This window comes from Carettochelys insculpta, chromosome 23 (assembly GCF_033958435.1).
Source record: "Carettochelys insculpta isolate YL-2023 chromosome 23, ASM3395843v1, whole genome shotgun sequence".
NCBI classification, from domain to species: Eukaryota; Metazoa; Chordata; order Testudines; family Carettochelyidae; genus Carettochelys; species Carettochelys insculpta.
The window spans coordinates 24,255,000-24,278,918 of NC_134159.1; the positions used below are offsets into that span (position 1 = coordinate 24,255,000).

A 23,919-nucleotide genomic window follows, 5' to 3' on the forward strand; every position below is an offset into this window, starting at 1 on the left:
GTGCATTTTGTCAGAGTAGTAGTAGGCATCCTTCAGTCTGCATAGACTATGGATTGCGCCCTTTAAAGTTTCAATTGAGGACTTCATTTACAGCGTCTATTGTGACTATAAAGACCCACACGAGAGTGACAGTCCTTGCTGCATCTCTTGCAGATGTAGTGGGTGTCTGGCAAGTCCTTAGTGTGCTTTCTGTGCGCTCGCTTCTCCTCTGCTAGCTGTCTGATCTTCAACTTGCCCTTCTGAAGGCCCTTGTGTAACCCCTGCCTCCATCTGCTGCGGTCGTCTGCTAGATCTTCCCAGTTGTCCAGCTCAATGTCTACCTCTCTGAGGTCTCTCTTGCAGACATCTTTGTAACGCAACTGGGGGAGTCCAGGAGGTCTTTTGCCAGAGGCTAGCTCACCATACAGGATATCTTTTGGAATCCTTCCATCGTTCGTCCTGTGGACGTGGCCAAGCCAGCGGAGTCGACGCTGCCTGATGAGGGTGTGCATGGTTGGGATTCCAGCTTGCTCTAGGACGGCAGTGTTGGTCACTCTGTCCTTCCATGATATTCCAAGGATGCGCCTGAGGCAGCGCAAGTGGAAGATGTTCAGCCTCTTTTCCTGGCGGGCATACAGGGTCCAAGTCTCGCTGCCATAAAGGAGGGTGCTGAGGATGCAGGCTCTGTAGATTTGCATTTTGGTGTGAGTGTACAGCTTGTTGTTATTCCACACTCTCTTGCTGAGTCTGGACAGAGTTGTGGTCGCTTTTCCGATCCTCCTATTTAACTCAGTGTGCAATGACAGGGTGTCAGTGATGGTGGGCCCGAGGTAAACGAACTCGTGGACAACCTCTAATGTATAGTTGTCAATGCTGATTGATGGGGATTCAGCAACATCCTGACCGAGTACGTTCATCTTCTTTAGGCTGATGGTAAGCCCAAAGTCCTTGCACGCTTTGGAGAACCGATCCAGCAGTTTTAGAAGCTGGTCTTCTGTGTGAGACACTACAGCAGCATCGTCTGCGAACAGCATGTCTCTGATGAGGACTTCTCGCACCTTAGACTTACCTTTCAGCCTTGCAAGGTTAAACAGTTTCCCATCAGATCTTGTGTGCAGCAAGATGCCCTCTGTTGAAGATCCAAAGGCATGCTTCAGGAGGAGTGCGAAGAAGATCCCAAACAATGTCGGAGCAAGCATGCATCCTTGTTTGACGCCGCTCCTGATTCTGAAAGCATCCGATAATGCGCCATCATATTGGATGGTTCCTCTCATGTTTTCATGGAACGACTGGATCATCTTCAGTAACTGTGGAGGACAGCCTATCTTGTGGAGCAGTTTGAACAGACCATCCCTGCTGACCAAGTCAAAAGCCTTGGTCAAGTCGATGAAGGCTATGTAGAGTGGCTTTCTCTGCTCCCTGCACTTCTCCTGCAGCTGCCTTAGAGAGAAGACCATGTCAACGGTAGACCTCTCTGCGCGGAATCCGCACTGCGATTCGGGGTACACCCTCTCAGCAATCTTCTGGAGTCTGCCAAGGATGACGCGAGCGAACGGTTTACCAGTGATGCTTAGGAGGGAGATTCCACGGTAGTTGTTGCAGTCGCTTCTGTCTCCTTTGTTCTTATACAACGTTACAATGTTAGCGTCACGCATATCCTGTGGAACCTCACCCTCTTTCCAGCACAGGCACAGGAGCTCATGCAGGGGTTCCAGGAGTGTGTCCGCGGCTGGTGGGTGAATGTCTGTCTGTCTGTGCAGCTATGTTACTTTGCAGAGCCTGAGCTTGTGCTGTGCAGAGAAGAGCAGCTTGCAAGGTGTGAATTGGGGGAGTTCCCTGCCAGGTGAGCCTTCAAGGGCTGAATAGACTGGAGGCAAGGCTTTGAGCCAGGCCTGACCAGCCAGCAGCTCTCCCTATAAGAAGAGAGCTCCCAGCGAACAAGGGGTGAGCAGCGAACAGGGGGCAGCAGCTAACAAGGAAGGGAGTTTGCCTCTGGGCAAAGCGTCCTAGAGGAGCTTGGGTGAGTGTGGGATTTGGGGGGCTGTGTGGTGAGCTGGTGGGTGAATGTCTGTCTGTCTGTCTGTGCAGCTATGTTACTTTGCAGAGCCTGAACTTGTGCTGTGCAGAGAAGAGCAGTTTGCAAGGTGTGAATTGGGGGAGTTCCCTGCCAGGTGAGCCTTCAAGGGCTGAATAGCCTGGAGGCAAGGCTTTGAGCCAGGCCTGACCAGCCAGTATTTTGTCAGAACTGCCATAGTATTCTCTCAAAAATAAACTTGAACTAATGACTTCTCTTTCTTGGATGGAGCCATCAATCAATGGATCTTATCTTCTTTGATGCCATTGGCGATCAGCTAAATCAATCCTTGATCAGCAGAACCAAGTACAATTCTCAAATAAAAAACCACCAACTGCAAGCATTGTATGTTCTTTTTGGATCTTATGCTTTTCCTGTAGTGCCAGGATATGCTGACTCTGAAAATAATTGAGACTGTACAGTAGTTTGCCACCAGGACAATCTGTCCTGAACTAGAGTGTCCAGATTACTGGGAGATATGCTGCATGACTTCACATTGGCCTTTAAGGTATCTTTATAGTGCTTATACTGACCACTGATAGGGTGCTTTCCATGAGCAAGCTGGCCATAGAAAACCATATTTGGTATCTGTGTTTCATCCAGCCTCATAACATTACCAATTCAGTGAAACTGGTCATAAGCATTGCTTCCATGCCTATGACATCACACAGCTTAAGAACCTCCATGTTAGGAGTTTTGTCCTACCAATTAACATGGACGATCTTCCTCAAACAGGGCATATGGAACTGGTCGAGTTTCAAAATATGGTGGCAATATATTGTCCTTGACGCCAAGCCATACAGCAGGATATTTAGGACAACAACCTGATAAACTATTAACATGAGATCACTCTCCTGAAGGCTTCCTTAGTTCTCCCCAATGCTGTGGTACCCCATCTAGTGTGTATCTAATAATCAATGGTCTACCTATGTTTCGGCTATGATTTCATTTTCTTTTTACTGATGCAGTGTATCACAGTGTCAGTTTATGAAGCGGAGGAGCTGCTGTTCTCAGAATGTTATCTTTATTCTGTCGTTTTGTTAATTTAAAATAAACTTTGTGTGTGCAAGAGGGCTTGAAGGAGGGCAGCAGCCGGATCTGGTGTCTGACACTTCATACAATGCTGTGGTGGAGAAAATGAGCAACCTCTTAGTTTCTGTGATACTCACACCAAATAGCTTTACTGCACCTGATTGGACTGGGGGCTTGTCCTTCTTCACTGGCACTCTAGCTTCCTTCCCTCTCGCTATATTGATTGCAAGTTGCCTATGAACTGTAGTAGCCTGCAAAGGCAATATGAGAAGAAAGATCCCTAGAGTCCAGTTCATATCCTGCTAGGTTATTAGCACAGAAAGTTCTTGAATCAACCAACATTTTTTTTATGTTAAAATCTTATGTTCTAAGAAAGTCTGAGGCATTCAATATGCTCCATGATCAGAAACTTCAGCAGCTAAAATCAGGTGACATTTCTCTTTCCTACCAATACTGAATCTCAGCTTTTCTCTTCCCAGGACTATCCACGATGATCCCTTCAGCTGCAGCAACCCCTCCCAGTGATGCACTTTTCCCCAGCCTGTCTTGTCAAGAGTTCTGGAGGTCACAGATCTCAGGCTATTCTGGATCTGTCTCTTGCCACATCAGTCATCGTGCCAACAATTTTAAAAGACACCCAAAGAGGAGAAAACATATCCGCCCATCCCCTCCACCCCCCCCGAATACCCCATGCCCTATTGATCTGCTAGACTTTGGGGATCTCCACCCTCAGAGATCTTTCCTAGAACTGTTGTTTAACGGGTGTATTCTCTTTGGGATTGAGTTCAGCTATGCCATGGAAACAGCCTATGTCACTCCTGTGTTGCTTCAGATGGGGCTGCCGGATCAGTTGTATGGAATGGTATGGTTTATCAGCCCAATACTAGGTAATCTTTTTTTACATTGATTTTACCATTTTATTTTTCCATTTCACAAGGGGTTAGTTTGTCACCAAGTTCTTTCTCTTTTTTTTTCCTATTTAATGTACTATGCACGTTTCACTCATGTCATGTGGAAGTTGGGACCACTCCTGTAATGTTAGAGAACAAAATGGAAAATATGTTTCCCTGGTCTTAGCTGAGATGGGCAAGATGTGACCAAATAGGGATTTCTCATTACTGATCTCTGAATCAATCTTTTATTTACAGACAACATATTCCAGGATTTTGGTTACTCTATTTGTATATTTAAATATTAATTAAAAAGAAGCCAGGGAACTAACCTCTATTGGCCCAGGAGAAAGAAGATAATATGAAGACTAACCTTGCCTGGGCCCAAGCTGGGTGCAAAGGTGGGGCTAGCCTGGAATTAAACAATGCATCCCAGATATTACTAAATCTACTTCTCAGCCCAGAGTTACTGTTTCTTTTGGGGTTGTGACATATTCCTCTGTACAAGCATGGGTTGGAAGGAATATGCTATACAGGAAAAGTTGCAGAAGGCATTGTCACACAACTTGGGTAACACCCTTCTGTCTGTTTGTACTTTTAAAACTGATTTCAGAAGAAGAAAAGAAATAGTTCCTTTCTTCAGCCATTGAATCCTACCGACCCCAGTATAATCCAGGCAGCATTTGGGTGTACACAATGACTTGCTTCTACAGCCCAGGCTATTTTCATAAGGAAGTTCCTGTTTGAGACAGCAAAGTTTGTCACACAGAACAGAGCACCACATCTTATGGGATAAAATAAAAAATAATTGCCCATTCATTTGACACGTTTTGTCAAACTCCATTGTTATTCTGCAGTGGATTGGATTGCCATTGAGTCACGCTGATATCAGCTGAAAACAGTGTAAAGTACTACTGTTCATAGTTTTCTCCAAGAAGTTCAAAGAAGGAAATAGTGCAAAAGCCTATGACTCAGATTTTAAAAGGTATGTAGGTTTTGCTGTGCTCAGCATTGCATCATTTAACAGAAAAGGAGCTTATGTCTCATTTTCAAGGTGATGTAAGCACTTAGGAGCTAAAATCACGAGAGCTTATTTACCTTTTGTAAATAAGATTTAAGTTCCTAAATCATTTAAGCATAGCAACATGATGCACAACAGTGCCTAATACCTTTCAAAATCTGGGCATAGATGACTGCTATTGATGGAGATGGTCACATTCTGCCTTAATGATGAACTGTCCATGTTTTCAATCTCCCTTTATGAAGTCTTGGTGAGACAGGGTAGTAACAGAAATGTCCATTACTTGTGAGTCATTTTTGTTTCAGGATTCCTGCTGCAGCCTTTTCTGGGGGCCTGGAGTGACAGATGCACATCACGGTTTGGCAGGAGGCGGCCCTTCATTCTGGTCCTTGCAATAGGTGTGTTTTTTTAAAAAACACAAATTAAAACCCTTCAAATCTCAAAAAATGTAAAACAGTGGAAAACTCTTCTTCCCCTCCCACAGGCAGTGTTCCCTGTGACTAGCCTTGTTCTCCTCTTCCCCTCCCTTTACTGGTGCAGTGCTCTGCCCGAGAAAGCCCCATTCACCTTCCTCCCAACTGTGTGGAGCTATGCTTGCCTCAGCTGGTTAACAAAGCACAGGATGGGCTCCAAGATCTTGACTTCTCAGTCCAGTCCTGATAGTTGCCATATGAACCTGGGAGAGTCTCTGGCATTCCCTACACCAGTTTCCTTTTCTCCATAAAAGATGTGCTGTGAGCTTTAGCTGGTTATTGTTTGAAGGTTAGGTGTATGCAGTACTCTTTAGATTCCGTTTTACACTCACTCCTATTTATGAAACTCAGCTTTTTGTTTACTCAAAAGCAGAAGGGACTTTGGGCAGAAAAATACATAGGTTTTTGCCTTTACGTTCTTTCCCAGAGTGAAAGCCCCCACAGGAGGGGCTGGAGATGTTCCTTGCTCTGGTGGAGAGCTAGGAGGCATTCCTGACTTTGGTTGGGCTGACAGATCCAAAGAGAGGCAGGAGCAGCATACTCTCTAATTTTTTATGTCCATGTGCGGAATGAATTTTGTCATGTATGTCAATATAGAGAAGTGCCACACATCAGGGAGCTACGATGGCCAGGGCATAGATGCACTCCTCTGGCCTCAGCAGGGAGCTGCAACAGTCAGTGTGCTTCTCCCAGTGGGGAGATGCTGCAGCCAGAGGAAAGGGATCTTTCCCTGAACGGCGGCAGCTCTGTACATGGCAGCTGTGAGCCCCTACACAGGACTTATTAGGCAGCTGCATGGGCACGGCCCATGCAGCTTATAGGGAACCCTAGAAGGAGACTTCTGGTTTGCCACTTTCTGGGTTTCCATTCTGTTGTGCAGTAGCAGGCACAAAGGAGAAGCAGAGTCAGCTAATTCTTCAGGCAGCATTTCTTCCTGTATGTGCAGCACTTGAAGGGAATGGCGCTTCTGAATGCAGACAGTCCCTGGAATTTGGTGGGTGTCTACTCCATGCAGTTAAGCCATGCTATCTCTGATCTTGCTAATGTGGCTACATTATGATTTATAACTGCAACATCTTGATGAGAGCTAATGTATGTGTATGTTAGCTGAGATCTATGTCCCTAGATTATCTAAATTAAAACTACATTAAATAAATTCCCTAGAATTGTATTCACATTAGCTTCGCTCGGCCCTGTGGTGCTGCCTTCTGTATGGGCAACTTGAAGGAGGCATGGAAGTGCCCGGTGTGTTCAGAGAGCAAGAGAGATCCAGGTCTGTGAAGAGTTGTCAGCAGTAAGGAAATGTTGCAAACAATTCTAGAAAGTGCTCATTAAATTTTAAGGTTGGATCTAAGAAGAGCGAATATTTCAGGTACTTTGAACATTGTCAGGAATAGAGATCCAAAGTCTTTCCATAAGCTGCACAGAACCTCTGGTCTGTGGTGATCTGACTGTGCATAATGGTACATGCATATCCTGAGTTCTGTGTGGAATAACAGTCAGAAAGCAGGGGAGGGTGCAGCCTTCATAATTTTTTCTGTGTGGCTGATCTCTTTGGACTCCTTGTACCTAGGAGCACTACTGGGGCTCTCCCTTATGCTGAATGGAAGGGATATCGGCAGCGCCTTGGCTGACACTGTGAATAACCACAAGTGGGGAATAGTTCTCACAGTTTGCGGGGTTGTTCTAATGGACTTCAGTGCAGATTCAGCAGACAATCCCAGTCATGCCTACATGATGGATGTGTGTAGCCCAGTGGATCAGGACAGGGGGCTTAACATCCATGCTTTGTTAGCAGGTATGTGCTTTTATTTATTCTTGCATGGCATTTTGCCATTTAGCAATGAGAAGACAAATTCTGGCATGGCATGCATATGTGTGTATATCATAGGTCTTTGAACTTTAGGCATGCATACACCTGTAAGTAATGCCAGCAATTTTAAAAAATAAACAGCGTATAAAATTTAATGATAGGAGATTTGAGAGATGTCCTTCCCGAGTTTGCGTTTTTGTTGTCAAAGAGTTTCACAACAAATGTAAAAAGAGAAATAAATTAAATTCTTGAGGAGTTTTTCCTGACCTTCCCCCCACAACAGATACAATAGCAATAATATTCACACAGAAATGGAGATAAGCGTATTGTATTCAGAAGAACATACCAGTTTTATTGGAAGATGCAAATCTTGGTGGGTGCCCTCGCTACTTAGTTTCATTGTTAGCTCTGTTAGCTTAGTTTCATTGTTAGAACTCTGCTAGTTCAAGTGTCTAGTTTTCTTCTGTCACCCGATTTCTAAAACAGGCACTGCCCATTGTAGGTGTGTGAAGACAGAAAGGACATTGGCCGAAGGCTGTTGCCATGTGAATAATTTGTATAATTTACATAATTTTAAACAGTATTGCCACTTCATATGTGTAGCCATCTTATTATTCAGTAAAGTGAGCTCCTCTGTTTCTGAATACACATGGGGAAGAGATTCCTGTTGAGTTGGAGGATCAATTTTAATTTCTCCACTTTTCAGAGGAGAAATTCACTTTAATGCTAGATCTACTCCATGAGGCAAGTAAGCATCATTGTCATTTTACCACAGGGGACTCTGGCACATACAAAGGGTAAGTAACTTGTCCTCAGATGATCTGGCAAATCCGGGACTAAAGATGGCTTTCAGTTCTTTATAGCAGTTACTTGTGCAGAATCAACTCCCTTTCCTTCTCTGGCTGTGTCTACACTTAGAGAAATCTTGGAAATAGCCATGCTAATGGCCATTTCGAAGAATACTAATGAGGCGCTGAAATGCATATTCAGCGCCTCATTGGCTTGCTGCCAGCTGTGGCACTTCTAAATTGCCTCTTTTTGCTCCCGTGCAACTCGTGGGCTTTGTCTACACGGGCACATATCTTCGAAATAGCCATATTTCGAAGATTACTAATGAGGCGCTGAATTGAATATTCAGTGTCCATTATCATTAGGATGCTTCTGGCGCTTTGAAAGTGCCGCTTTTGAAAGCGCGCGGCTCAGCGTGGCTACATGGGGGTCCTTTTTGAAAGGACCATCACCTTTCGAAATCCCCTTATTCCAATCGGGATAAGGGGATTTCAAAAGGTGAGGGTCCTTTTGAAAAGGACCCCCGTCTAGCCACGCACAGCTGCACGCTTTCAAAGCGTCCTAATGTTAAGGAGGCGCTGAATATTCAATTCAGCGCCTCATTAGTAACCTTCGAAATGGACATTAGCATGGCTATTTCGAAGATTTGTGCCCGTGTAGATGCACCCGTCCAGACGAGGGTCCTTTTCGAAAGGACCCACCAACTTCAAAATTGCCTTATTGGGATTTCGAAGTTGGTGGATCCTTTCAAAAAGGACCCCCATCTGGACGAGCCGCACGCGAGTGAAAAGTGGCAATTTTGAAGTGCTGCAGCTGGCGGCATGCCAATGAGGTGCTGAATATGCATTTCAGCGCCTCATTAGTATTCTTCAAAATGGCCATTAACATGGCTATTTCCAAGATTTCTCTAAGTGTAGACATAGCCTCTGTCTCCCATTAATGTGCTTTTGGTGCACGCTATTACATTGTTTAGTATTGTATTTAAGAGAGAGCACTCGTTACAGTGATTACTTAAGAACTGGGAATCTATCTTAGAACTCATGATTCAAATGGAGCTGTGCTGCATTGCCCTGTTCTTTAGGGACTGTCTGGGGAGAATAATCTTAATCTGTTTTTCCCACCAGGTCTTGGAGGTGGCTTTGGTTATATTATTGGAGGGATAAATTGGGATAAAACCAGTTTTGGAAGAGTTGTGGGAGGGCAGCTCCGTGTCATCTATGTCTTCACAGCAATAACATTGACTCTGACTACTGTCTTGACACTAATTAGCATTCCAGAAAGACCACTGCAGTCTTTTAGCAAGAAGAAAAAAGTGATGAAGAGTCCAAGTCTTCCTCTTCCTCCTTCTCCACCTCTTTTGTTCGAGGAAGGTGTAAATGAACATCTCAGTTCTCATAGTTCAGATAATTTATATGCAAGTTTTACAAGTCCAATTTCCCCTCTCAGCCCACTCACACCTAAATATGGCAGTCTTATCAGTAGAGACAACTCCTTGACTGGAATTAATGAATTTGCATCTTCATTTGGGACCTCAAATATTGACAGTGTGCTCATAGACTGCTTCACAGGAGGGTATGATGGCTACTTAGCAATTCCATCTAGCTTGCCCAGACAGGCAGTCAGTGTCAGCTTTCCCAGGGTGCCAGATGACTTTTACTGTCAAGAAAATGGAATTATGGACCAAGGGGAGAATTCTGTAAATCCAAGACCAGATGGAGATGCACTAAGGGTGGGTTCACTAGATGCAATAAAGCCACGATCAACAGGGATTCTGAAGAGGCCTCAGACCTTGACTATCCCAGAAATAACAGGATATTGTCCAGAAAGTAGTAGGAGAAGGAATGTAACTTTCAGCCAGCAGGTAAGAGAAAATATCTCCAGAAAAAATGTCATAGATGTGCAGTATGAACATTCATTTAGTTTCCTTCAATAGTTTTACCTTTTATTTTAAAAGCCTTAAATATATACTTTTTAATTATCATGACTGCCTTTTTTTAGTTTGTATATACACACCTGTGATTAGGGTTTTTTTTGATACAGTGTGTTTATGAAAGCTGTTCTGGGAATACAATATGTGAACTCATGGTATGAGTCTATTAATCAGAAGACTAGGATTTCAGAAACAAAACTTAGTAATAGATTGCAGGAAATTATTTATGATGAGGAGTCTGCCAAGAAATAATGTGGGCCTCTTCCTGCCACTCAGGCAATATAACACAAGCTGAAGAGGCAAATTTTCTTTGCTTTCTGCATCCCCATTTCTGAGGTTAATAATGTTAGCCTCAATTATTTTACATCCCATGAAATAATAACCAATGGGATGGTGAAAATCACATCTTTATTAATATCTACAGCCCATATCTTCCTCTTCCTCTATAAAACCTCAGGCTGAGTGTGCATTTTGCTGTGTATGTCTCCACATACTCCCATCAGTGGAAGGGAGATTTTCCAGTTCCCAGGAAAAGACTGGTGAAGCTTGCCCCAAAACCTAGTGCTTTCCCAGGAATCAGCAGGAGGCAAGGGACCTTTGTGTGCTAGAACATGACGGGAGCACAAATGAGGCAAACTGTCCGGTTAGATATGTTTCTGTTGCTCATTTGACCCTATTATACATTCCGTGTTTTGAAGCATGCTTAACAGAGATATTTTTCACCCTCATATTACTACAGTAAGTCTTGTGAACAGACTTGTTTTGTATAGGGAATGCATTCAGCAGCCCTTTGTAAGCATGAGCCAACCTCTGCTAAAGATGTTAGAAGGTGCAACATCCATGGAAATCTTTTGGCCAAATTCAGGAGTTACATGAATGGTGGTGTAAATTACATGCTAGGTGGAAGTTGGTCTGAAAACGTACAGGTGGGACTAGGAAGTACTGACATGAACCAACCAGGCTTTCTGTGGCTGTACTAAAGGAGTGAAATTTGCCACTCTAAGTAAAATCCTGGCTTCTCCTGACTTCACTGAGATTGGTGTACAAAGGACTGCCGAATGCATTCCTGATACAAAGCCTGTTCAATATTTACTTTTTATGGCAACTGTTTCAATGACCACAAATATTACAGGGCTTTGTTTGTGTGTGTTTCTGTGTTGTTTTCTTATTTGGAGTTCTTATGGTGCAGGTTGCTAATATTTTGCTGAATGGTGTGAAGTATGAGAGTGAGCTGAATGGATCAAGTGAGATGCCTGAGCAATCACTTTCCATGAAACTTCTTTGTTCAAACATCTGCCACATGCCCAAGACTCTACGTAACCTCTGCATCAACCACTTCCTAGGTAAACCTGCATTGCATTACACTTTTCTTACCATGAAAGTCATGGGTTTTCCATCCAAAAGAAAATGGTTTAAGAATCAGATTGGATTAATATTTTAAAGTGTTTGATCTGTTGTGGTTGTCCCTGGCCGAGGACTGCCAACTAACTGGGACCTAATTTCCTCCAAATTTAGTATTGTTATATTCCAAACTTAAGAAAATCTCTGATGTTTTTCTTGCAGCTAAATTTTCTGCCTGAAATGAGGAATAAATATTTATTTTTAGCAAGAAAATAATTCCTTGTTCATAATAGCACTAAGGTTGAGCATATGTACTTGGACACAAGAAGCTGAACTAGGAGCAGAATTTATAAATTGAAAATTATATCATTAAAATTACTTTACAGTTCAGCTGCCTCCAATATTGTCCTCTGGTATTGGGCTTCCAACTGAATGAGTGTACCCTCATGAAGATCAGCTTCAGTATGCCATCCACTAACTGTCCATTCCCTTGTGAACACTTTCTGTTCAGTATGGCACAGACAGTGTGCAGTATGCTGGAGTTCTGTAGATTTATACCCCAGTTTGCCATACAATGGCTACGTCTACACTAGCCAAAAACTTCAAAATTGCCATGCAAATGACCATTTCGAAGTTTACTAATGAAGCACTGAAATACATATTCAGCGCCACTTTAGCATGCGGGCAGCCGTAGCACTTTGAAACTGACACAGCTCGCCCCCACGCGGCTAGTCCAGACGGGGTTCCTTTTCGAAAGGACCCCAGCTACTTTGAAGGAACCCCATCTGGACGAGCTGCGGGGCAGTGAGCCGCATCAATTTCGAAGTGCTGCGGCCGCCCGCATAGTAATGTGGTGCTGAATATGTATTTCAGTGCTTCATTAATAAACTTCGAAATGGCCATTTGCATGGCTATTTCGAAGTTTTTGGCTAGTGTAAACGTAACTCCCATGATGATAAGGGTGATCTGTGGAATGTATTATAGAATGTGACCCATTTTGTTTACTGCTGTGAAATCTAAAATACGCAAAAGAACCCAAAACTCATAGCAGGAGCTTAAAGATGCCATTCACCTTTAAATAAACAAATATTGCTTTTCTCTTCTTCCAGGTTGGCTCTCCTTTGAAGGAATGTTGCTGTTCTACACAGACTTCATGGGAGAAGTGGTGTTTCAAGGCAATGCTAAAGCTCCTCACAACTCTGAGGAATATCAAAAGTACAATGCTGGGGTCACTATGGGGTGCTGGGGAATGTGCATCTATGCATTCAGTGCTGCATTCTACTCAGGTACTAAGCAGAGCTCTCTCCCATACTGCTAAGAGAAAAATGAACTGAAAAGCTGCTCCTACGCCTACAGAATGTTGTTTGAGGCTTGACATTGATCATGCAGACTAGTGTGCTACTGCATGATTTTTCTGCCCTAAAATCTTTTTTATTAATAATTGTTTGTTTATATACTAGCTCTGTGAAGGAATGTTTGTTAGCACTGACAACACAGACACCTAACAGTCCAGTCACAATAAAAGTATTGCCAGTAGATAGCACTATTCATAAAATACTCCATAGCTTCACAAGATGCTTTTAAGGTAGGAGAGCTGAGGTATGGGAAATTGCACACTTCAAAGCTTGGTAAAATGACCATATTGCAAGTACTAAGGGGTCCTCACATCCCTCCATTTCCCCACATAAGCTCCCTATATGCTACCGTTCCACCTGCTTCTATGACAAGCACTTCCTGTAACTTCCCTGCTACAGATTCTTTGCACCCTGCCTTCACACCCCTTCTCCCACATGGAGAGGGAAACAATCCCACATACAAAGTGGAAAATGCGGCTACATGAAATAACTGTAATGTATTTGCACCACTGATTGAAAAATAATTACTCAGCGTAGTTATCAGTGGTTTGCTACCAAACTGTGAAGACATTAATAGGGGTTTCTTGCAGAGATCCAGTCTGGGTCCAGTTAAATATTTTCATGAATGATTTGTATAATAAAGTGGAGAGTATACTTATATATGCAGGTCACAAGTTTAATATGAGCCAATAAAGTGTCACAGTTACAAAATAGGCTCATATAATTCTGGGGTGCACTGACAAGTGCCTTATGTAACACTGAGAGAGAACCCTAATAACAGCCTTCAAATATGTAAAGAGGATGGTCAAATGTTCTCAGTGTCCACTAAAGGTAGAACAAGAAATGTAATCTGTTAAATATGCAGCAAGGAAGATTTAGGATAGATATTAGTAAAAACATTTTAGCTGTAAAGGATAGTTAAGTTGTGAATAGCTTCCCAGGCATTAGAAGATTTTAAGGACATTTTAGACACACACCTCTCAGAGATGCTGTAGTGTGCTTGGTTCTGCCTTGGGGGCAGAGGGAACTAGGCATTCTGTTGTGGTCTCTTCCAGACCTGCATTTATATGATTCTGTGTGTTGGTAGGGCAGAGATGAGTTAGGACTACTCTTATGCTGGAAGGCATTAGTGGGTACCATCAGGCCATTGATGGACCTAAAACAATTGCAGAGTGGCTTAAAATAGTGGCTGTGCTAAACAATTGGCAGGGCTTTTTGTGTCCCCCATTTCCCTCTTCTTGGCTTCTTGATTTTCTTCAAAACTGGTCAAGTTCTGGCCGCTGCCTTGAAGGTTCCCTGATATTTTGAAATTGACTAAATGAAGCATTCAGAGGTTATTATATGATAGACTAACAGACACAACTAGAAATGCTCTCACATTGAATGTAATGGCAAGCTCAGTCAGCTATACATGTATTCCTTTCCTCATCACTGAGATGCAGTCCCCTTCTGTTTTATGGCAAATAGTAATATGACACAAGTGTGTATACACACTAAAAAGAGAACATACAATATTCCTGAAATATAATCAGTTTGTTCCACAGGACAACTTATTTTGTTCTAGGAAAAGTACCCCAAAAAGTTACTTGAGTAAAAGTACTGCTACTTTGAAAAAATTGTAACTAAGCAAAAGTGATTGTATCCTTTTGGAAAACTACTTGAGTAAAAGTACAAACCTGTTGTGGCTTAATTGAAATCTAGTATCCGGAAGTAAAAAGTGGGTGTCCTATGATAATCGGAGTTATCATAGGGAACCATTTTTTCACAAGTATATTATACACATGCATACACAAGTAAAGTTAAGTAAAAGTCAAAGTTTCATAAAAAATAAAGTACTTGAGTAAAACATACTTGAATAGTGTAACTAAGGGTTATGCTGGGGGGGTGGGTTTGGGACTGAGAGGCATTCTTTCTGGGGATGTGGGGGTGTTTGGGGGCTGAGAGGGGTTAAGCCTGGGGATGAGGGGGCAGGTTTGGGGGGCTGAGAGGGGTTAAGCTTGGGAGTGGCAGGCAGGGGAGCATGGAGGGTTGATGAGAACCTTGCTCCTTCCATCTTAAGAGCCTGTCCCCTATTCCTTGTCATCATTTGCTCTCCAATCTAGGGATGAAAGTAATTTAAACTTTCCAACTGGTACAAATCACTGTGTTTGTACTGTTCTTAAAATAGGGGCTACAAAAAGCACAGTTTGACATTATTTATTAAGGACTGTCTCATATTCACATGCATTGTGGCTCTTGAATTATGTATTTTGTAACTGAATTTGAAAAAATGGCTCTTCTTTCTCCTTTGGTTGCAGAGCCCTGAAATAAACCAATAATCCTAATGCTTTCAGAATGTTAAAGACCAGGTCAACTGGGATGTAGTCACAACAGAAAGCATTGTTTTTAAAGGACAATCTGTTTATATATATTTCTGTACAATTTATTCTCTTAAATTCTATTTTACAGCTGCACTAGAAAAGCTAGAAGAATACTTCAGTATTCGCACCCTGTATTTCATAGCATACCTGGTTTTTGGACTTGGGACAGGCCTGGCCACACTTTCCAGAAATATCTATGTGGTTTTATCTCTATGTATAACTTACGGCATTTTGTTTTCAACACTCTGTACACTCCCTTATTCTCTGTTGTGTGATTACTACCACAGTGAAAAGGTAAGTTTTCTACTAGTACGTGTATTAAACTATAAAGTTCAGAATTTTCTATATTACCTACAGTTAAGACAACCTTCTGCTGAAACAGATCATGTTCAATCAGAAAGTTTTGCTACTTTTCATTTTCTGCTGCACATACAATCAGCTAGAATTAACTTGTTTAAAAATGTCTTTGTATTATGTGGCCAGCCATGTGTAGAAAGGGAACTTAATCTTCATCTCTATTGATCTTCCTTTGCCTTTCTTGCCTTCCCAGCTGCTCTAATATTTACTTCTTTTTCCTTCTCCCATGCCCTCTGCTGTATAGTGCTGAAAAACTGAAGACTTGTTTTACATTACTTTTTCAGAGCTCAGTCTGTGCTGACCTTGATCAGACTGCAAACTATTAATGCTGCTATTCAGCAGGATCTGATCAGGAAGCATAAAGAATATAAAAATGACAATACTGGGTCAGACTATTGCTCCATCTAGGCCAGTATTGTTAATCTTGCAGCAAAGGCCAATGACAGATGCTGTAGACAGAATGAACAGAACAGGGCAATTGCTGAGTGATCCATCCATTATTGTCCAGGACCTGTTTCTGGCAGTCAGAGAATTAGGGACACGTAGAGTATGGGGTTGCTTCCATGACCATCTTAGCAAGTGACCACTGATGGACCTATCCATCATGAACTAATTATTTCTTTGACCCAGTTACACTGTTGGCCTTCAAAACATTGCTTGGCACTGAGTTCCACAGGTTATTGATCCATTGTGTGAAGTACTGCCTTATGATGAACGAGAGATGGCAGTGAAGAGTGGGTAAGAAATTTGGCAGCATGTGACACACACACACACACACACACACCCTCCAGAAGAAGAAAGAGGAGAACTCGTGTAATAAAAGGAAGAAAGGAGACTGTCTGCACTTCCAAAAAGCAGACTTTGACTTCATCAGGGAACTCGTGGGCAGGATCCCTTGGGAAGCTAATATGAGGGGGAAAGGAATCTAGGAGAGCTGGCTGTGTTTTAAAGAAGCCTGATTGAGAATGTAGGAACCAAAGGTGAAAGTAAGCCAGTGTGCCCTGGTGCAGTGCACTGATAAGAGACTGGCTAGCTGCGGGAGCGTCTTTGTGTACTGAGGGGCAAGGTTCCCATGAGGGTGCTGCACAGAGTCTGCCCCCCCGCTTGCCCTGCCCCCACATAGACCAAAACAATGGCCCCCATGGTCCCCGCCCCCAGTGCTGGATGACCAGGGCAGGGTGGCAAGGCCCCAGCTGGCCTGAGCCAGCACCCACAGCCTCTGGGCAGCACAGCTAGACTTCAACCCCAGTGCTTGGGTGGCTGGGCAGTATGTTCCCCACTGCCCAGGCAGTGCTGTCCTTGGGATTCCAGTAAGCTCCAGTGCTCAGTCAGCTGGGCAGCACAGACTTCGGCACCCCAGTCAGCCTCAGTGCTCAAACATTTCTTACACTTACTGTTCTAGTGCAGCCTCTCTCCCAACCCATCTTGACAGTAGACCTCAAGGGGTTGCGATAGGACAATGACTTACTTAACTTGACATAAACCCTTGTACTCAGAGTGGAGCTTAGGTCATCTACAAGACTCCTCCATTTCACTCTGTCTCAGTACAAAACTTCTAGCTGACTCCAGGAGTACCTCAGATGTTGTCCTTCAATCTCAGTAGATCTCCATGTTCTCCATGCATCATAGAATCATAGAATCATAGAACACTATGACTGGAAGGGACCTCAAGAGGCCATCAAGTCCAGCCCCCTGCCCCAATGGCAGGACCAAGTACTATCTAAACCATCCCTGATAGACATCAATCTAACCTGTTCTTAAATATCTCCAGCGATGGAGATTCCACAACCTCCCTTGGCAATTTATTCCACTGTTTGACCGCCCTGACAGTCAGGAAGTTTTTCCTAATGTCCAACCTAAACCTCCCTTGCTGCAGTACTTCCTCTTTTATGTTTTCCTTGAAGGTTCCATGTGAGATCTGAAAAGACTATGCTGGATGATAGTTTTCTGAGAGTGTGGCCTAGCCATCCCCACATTCTTCTCTTGTTTTGAATGTCAAGTCCTGCTCGGTTCCAAAGCTCCTCATCTGTGACAAAATCTTGCCATTTGATGCAAAGGATGTACCTCAGGCATCTGTTTATGAATGTCTGTAGCTTGTGATTTGAAGACTTTTTGGTATTCCAGATCTCACATCCACACAAGAGCACACTCATCACATTTGTGTTGAAGATCCGCAGTTCCATCTCTGCAGATATTATTTGGGAAATCCATATGGGACAAATAGTCTTGAATGCAGCTATTGCTTTCCCTATCCTGGCAATGACACGTTCCTCTGTCTCTGCCCATAAGACTCCCCAAATAGGTGAACTGATCCACATCTTCCAGGTCGTCCCCTCCCAGTGTGATGGTGGTGTTGTTGGACTGGTTGATCCTCATTGTCTTGGTCTTTCCCTTGTTAATGCTCAGTCCAGTCACTGGGGCAATGTTGTCTAGCATTGTGACCTTTTCCTCCATGCTTTCATGTTGCTATTAAAGAAGGGCAACATCATCTGCAAAATCAATGTTCTTAATCACCCAGTTTGGTACATGGAATATTTGGACCATTCATCAAGCAGGGAAGGCAGGACAGGTTGCACCACAGATGAAACAGTACAAGGTTGCAGTTTTGGGCTTGTGTGAGACGAGTTGGACACAATCCAGGCAACTACACCTGGCAACAGGTGAAACCCTCCTTTACTCAGGATAGGACAATACCTGTAAGAAATTTGTTACTTTGACCCCTGGTAGGAACAAACTATCCCAATGTGACAGAAGTAGAGCAAGCATGGCAGGTGATCAGGCTGGCTTAGCAGAGACATCTTCTGTGATCTTAAACACTAAAAAGAAGCTTACAAGAATTAGAAACAGATGGCTAAGGAGGAATTAACATAGCCCAAGCATTCAGGGATGTAATCAGTAAGGCCAAAGTACAATTGAAGTTACAGCTATTAAGGGATGTGACGGATAACAAGAAAGGTTTCTACAAGTATGTTAGCAACAAGAAGATCAGGGAAGGTGTAGGACCCTTACTGAATGGGGAAGGCAACCTAGTAGCCGATAATGTGGAAGAAGCTGAAATACTCAATGCTTTTTTTGCCTTGGTCTTCACAGACAAGGTCAGTTCCCAGACTGCTGCACTGGGTAGCACAGTATGGGAAGGAGGTGAACAGTCCTCAGTGGTGAAAAAACAGGCTAAGGACTATTTGGAAAAGCTGGATATGCACAAGTCGATGAGGCTGGATCTAATGCATCTGAAGGCTCTGAGAGAGTTGATTGATAAGATTACAGAGCCACTGGCCATTATCTTTGAAAACTCTTGGCTATCAGGTGAAGTCCCAGATGACTAGAAGAAGACAAATGTTGTGCCCATCTTAAATAGGGGAGAAAGAGAATCTGGGGAACTGAAAAAAATCATGGAGCAGGTCCTCAAGGAATCCGTTTTTAAATGCTTGGAGGAGAGGAAGGTGATCAGGAAAAGCCAACATGGATTCACCAAGGGTAAGTCACGCCTGACTATCCTGAGTGCCTTCTGTGGTAAGATAATTTGCTTTGTGGAGAAAGCAGTGGACATAACACTGACGTTTGCAAAACTTTTGATACAGTGTTCTGCTGTATTATTGCCAGCAAGTTAAAGAATTATTATTTGAATGAATGGACTATAAAGTGGATAAAAAGCTGGCTAGATCTTTGAGCTCAACATATAGTGAGCAACAGCTCAATGGCTGGTTGGCAGCTCGTATCAAGCAGAGTGCCCCAGGGGTAGGATCTGGGTCTGGCTTTGTTCAACTTCTTCATTAATGATTTGGATGATGGGGTGGACAGCAGCCTGAGCAAGTTCACAGATGATTTGAAGCTGGGAAGAGAGGTAGATACAGCGAAGGGTAGATTTGGAGTCCCAAGTGATCTTGGCAAATTGGAGGATTAGGCCAAAAGAAATTTGATGAGTTTCAACAAGGACAAGTGAAGAGTCCTGCTCTTAGGCTAAGTATCCTGTGCACTCATACAGGCTGGGAACCAACTGGCTACATGGCAGGTCTGCAGAAAAAAACCTGGGGGAAGCTGGATATGAGTCAACAGTGTGCTCCTATTGCCGAGAACGCTAACAGCATATTGGACTGCATTAATAGGAGTATTACCAGCAGATCAAGGGAAGTGGTTATTTTTTTCGAGCGCTTGCTCATGTACAATATGCTACAGGCACAATCATTGGAAGGATTTCCCCTACCAGTACTCATCCGGTCAGGTGTGGAGCCCCCTAGAGTGGCACGTTCACAGCAACATACTGCACGTACTAGAAAGCGGCACTATTCACACTCCCTGCAACCAAGCACTTTGTGCAAGTCCAAAGTAAACACCCCTCCCCATTCCCGATTTCCAGGAGAGGCAGTGTGGCACCACCACAGGCACAGGGTGTCATCTCTATCCTCTGCACCACAAGGACCGGCACCAAGAGACCCAGTGCCGATGTTGGTATCTGCCAGTTATCTGCATGCCATGGCACTACCTTGTTGTCACCATTCGTCACCTCAGCCACTGGCTGCATCGTGCCAATCCCACCATTTGGCAGTGTTATTTGCCTCTCAGATCAGACCACCAACATTGGGAGCCAGATTCCACAGTGCCCTTGTTTTCTCATTGCAACATACTAGTTCTGTGCACCCTTGACAGGATGCCCCACCAGTTGCCGCCACTATACCATACCATCTTCCTCCCCCATGGTTTGCTCAGCATTACTCCCAGCTGGAACAACAGTGGTCCTGATGGTCCGAACAGACACAACACCAGCATACTCAGTTGTCACCATCCTTGGTGTCAGAAATGTGCTTACCTTCACCATGACTATCTACAGCACAGTTCCCTCCATCCTTGTGCCCCAGCACCAACGGATCTTCCACTGAGGGGGAAGGAGCCTGCTCTTTGCACCCATCCTCCTTGTCACTAGATGGTGTGGTGCTTTCTATGTCACTCCTTTCTACCAATGATGCTAGGTCATTCCAGAACCTCTTCTGCCAGGCGGTGCAGTCCTTGGATAGGGACACGCAAGAGGTTCCAGTAAAACAATATAGACTACTCCATTCGGTGCAACCCCCATTGTCCTCTACGGTGGCATTACCTATGGACAAAGCCATCATGGACCTAGCCACTACACTGTGGCAAACTCCAGTGTCTATCACCCCTTCCAGCAAATGGGTGGACAAGAAATATTTTGTCTCACTCAAGGACACTGAGTTTTTGTTCACTTACCCATTTCCCAATTCTCTAGTAGTGGATGCAGTACAAAATAAAACAAAATCTTTTAGATCCATGCCCCAAGATAAAAATAGTAAAAAATGGGACATCATGGGCTGGAAGGTGTACTCCTCTGGTACCCTGCTCCTCCGTGCTGCCAATTACATGACCGTGCTGTCTGATTATGACTTCCACAATTAATCTAAGTTGCAGTGACTTGTCTCAGTGCTACCAGAATACCACCACCAGATGCTGGCCAGCATTATCAAAGAGGGTCACACCATTGCCAGCATGGCTGGGCAGTCAGCCATGGATATCACCGACATGGCAGCATGTTATGAACAGTGGTAGTTATGCACTATACTGCTTGGCTTATTCCCTTGCGGGGCCGGAGGGGGTGCCAAAAGAACTCCAGCATAAGGTTGAGGACCTCCCATTCGACCACCAGTACCAGTTTGCTGACAAAATGGACAAGGTTCTTCATTCCATGAAGGACTCTAGGGTAATGCTGCAGACCTTAGGCATGTTCACGCCCTGACCAAATGGGCCCGGTACTGTTATTTTCAATGCCCTTGGGACCAGTATCAACAGTTCCAGTAGCAGCTCCCGTTCCAGCAGCCGTCATTTGGGTAGGCAACATCAGGGCCAACAACACTCAGTGTCCCACACTCAACCCTTGAAGCAGCAATTTTGAGGGTTTGGTCAAGCGTCTGATCCGTCAATTCCAACAGAGCACTGTTCAACTGTTCCACCATTGTCTCTGCCCCTTTCTGCATCAGTGGCATACCTTTACCTTGGACAGATGGGTCTTGGAGCTGGTGGAGAAAGGATACTCCATCTCCTTCATCTACATACCCCCTATGTACCCCCCCAACCTCATCCCTCTTCAGGGATCTCTCCATTATTGGAGATATTTAAGAACAGACTGGACAAATATCTAACAGATGATATAGATGGTGCTTGTTCCTGCTGTGAGGGTGGGGGACTGGACTTGATGATCTCTTGAGGTCCCTTCCAGTTCTAGTGTTCTGTGATTCTGTGACCCTTCTCACACAAGTCTCCTCAACCAGGAGGTCCAACATCTCCTCAGTTAATGGGCAAGGCCTGTCTCCAAGGAATTCTGCTCTTAAAAACCTCCAATGAAGGAGGTTGTATAACCTCTCTAGGCTATTTATTCCAGTATTTATATCCCATCCCTCAGTAGGACCATAACCTGTTCCTTTCCAAACTCTTGGGACCCCTGTTTGCACCCTGGTGACATGCCCTTTGTGCTACCTCTCATGGACGGTAGCTTTCCGGGTGTCCATAACCTTGGCTAGATCAGTCTCAGAGCTCTAAGCCCTCACCTCTGAACCCCCATATACTGTATTTTATAAAGACAAGATGCAATTCTGCTCACATCTAGTGTTCCCACCCAAGGTGGTCTCCCACTTCAGAACATTTTCCTACCAGTTTTCTTCCCAAACCGTATGTCAACAATAAGGAGTGGGATCTCCACTCCTTTGCAATAAGGAACACCTGGCCTTCAGCAATGAACACAAACAGCTCTTTCAGAAATCACCATAGCTCTTCATTGTGGTAGCTGAAAGAATGAAGGGGCTTCCCATCTCATCCCAGAGCATTTCATTGTGGATTATGTCCTGCACTGGGACTCGCTATAACCTGGCCCAAGTTCCAGCTCTGACACTGAGGACTCACTACAAGAGAGCACAGGCCTCCAGTGCAGTATTCCTGGCTCAAGTCCCTATTCAGGACATATGCAGGACAGCAAAATGGTCATCTATCCACACCTTCACATCCTACTATGCAATCATCCAGCAGGCCAGGGATGTCAGGGTATTTTACAGAATGGTTCCACAATCAGCTGCTCAGCATATTCCAACCCCTCCTGTGCAGTAACTGCTTGGGAGTCACCTATTGGAATGAACATGAGCAAGCACTCAAAGGAAAAAAATAGTTACAAGCTCTCATAACTGCTGTTCTTTGAAATGTGATGTTCACATCCATTCCAAATCTCGTCCACCTTCCCTCTGTTAGAATAGTCTGGCAAGAAGGAACAAAGCCAACACCACATTGGCAAGGACCTATATATGTCACTGTGAAGGCACCACTCCAGAACCAACCCAATGGGTACTGCTAGGGGAAAAACTTCCCACAGTCATGCATGCATACAGCGCATACACCCCTATTGGAATGGACATTAGCAACATTTCTCAAAGAACAGTTAGAAGAGATGTAACCATTTACCCCTTGTTTTCAGCACTGGTGAGACCACATTTGGAGTTCTGTGACCTGTTTTGGGCTCCCCCTTACAGAAAGGACGTGAACAAATTGGTGAGAGCTCTGCCAAGGAACAAAAATTATTAGTGGACTGGGACACATAACTTACAAAGAGAGGCTGAGGGAAGTGGGCTTATTTAGTCTGCGGAAGAAGTGAATGAGGGGGATTAGATAGCAGCCTTCAGCTACCTGAAGTGAGATTCCAAAGAGGATGGAGTTAGGCTGTTCTCAGTGATGGCAGATGACAGAACAAGAAGCAATGGTCTCAAGCTGCACTGAAGGAGGTTGAATATTAGGAAAAACACAATTTTGCTAGGAGAGTGGTGAAGGGGTTGCTTACAGAAGTAGTGGAATCTCCCTCCCTAGAAGTTTTTGAGACTGGACTTGACAAAGTCCTAGCTGGAATGATTTAGTTGGGGGTTGTCCTGCTTTGAGTAGAGGATTGAATTAGATGATCTCCTGAGATCATATCCCAACCCAAATTTTCTATGATTCTGTTTCTGTTAAATCTGCTGCCTTTTAATTTATTTGGATAACACTGGTTCTTGTGTTATATGAAGGGGTAAATGAAACTTCCTTGTTTACTTTCTCCTCACCACTTGTGGTTTTACAGACCTCTGTCATATCCCCGGTTTAGTGATCTCTTTTCTATGATAAACAGTCCCAGTCTTTTTAATCTCTCCTCTCTTTTGAAAGTTATTTTATGTGCTTAATATTGCTGGTTGCTTTTTTCCATATTCTTCTCAGTTCCTAATGCATCTTTTGGAGATGGAGCAATCAAACTGCACACAGTATTCAGGTTGTGGGCATATCATAGATTTATATAGTGGATTTAAGATATTTTTATCTTATCTATCTCTTTCTGAATGGTTCCTTACACTTTATTAGATATTTTTAACTGCTGGTGCACATTGAGCAGATGTTTAGAGAGCCATCCATGATGACTTCAAGATCTCTCAAGGGGTAATAGCTGCTTCAGATCTCATCATTTTGTATGTATAGCTAGGGTTGTTTTCC

General features: G+C 43.8%; 1 protein-coding gene across 2 annotated transcripts in view; it reads left to right on the forward strand.

Moving 5' to 3' along the window:
* Window positions 1-23,919, forward strand: part of SLC45A1 (solute carrier family 45 member 1) — a 52,555-nt gene that overhangs the window by 20,500 nt on the left and 8,136 nt on the right. Inside the window, exons 2-8 of one of the 2 annotated variants that reach the window (XM_074975798.1) lie at window positions 3,565-3,972; window positions 5,302-5,394; window positions 7,043-7,267; window positions 9,196-9,932; window positions 11,191-11,344; window positions 12,452-12,628; window positions 15,146-15,351. In XM_074975798.1, coding sequence (XP_074831899.1) covers window positions 3,576-3,972; window positions 5,302-5,394; window positions 7,043-7,267; window positions 9,196-9,932; window positions 11,191-11,344; window positions 12,452-12,628; window positions 15,146-15,351 — 1,989 coding nt within the window. In that variant the 5' untranslated portion in view covers window positions 3,565-3,575. Of the gene's footprint in view, window positions 1-3,564; window positions 3,973-5,301; window positions 5,395-7,042; window positions 7,268-9,195; window positions 9,933-11,176; window positions 11,345-12,451; window positions 12,629-15,145; window positions 15,352-23,919 lie in introns of both variants that reach the window. The other variant, XM_074975799.1, reaches the window with a different exon arrangement.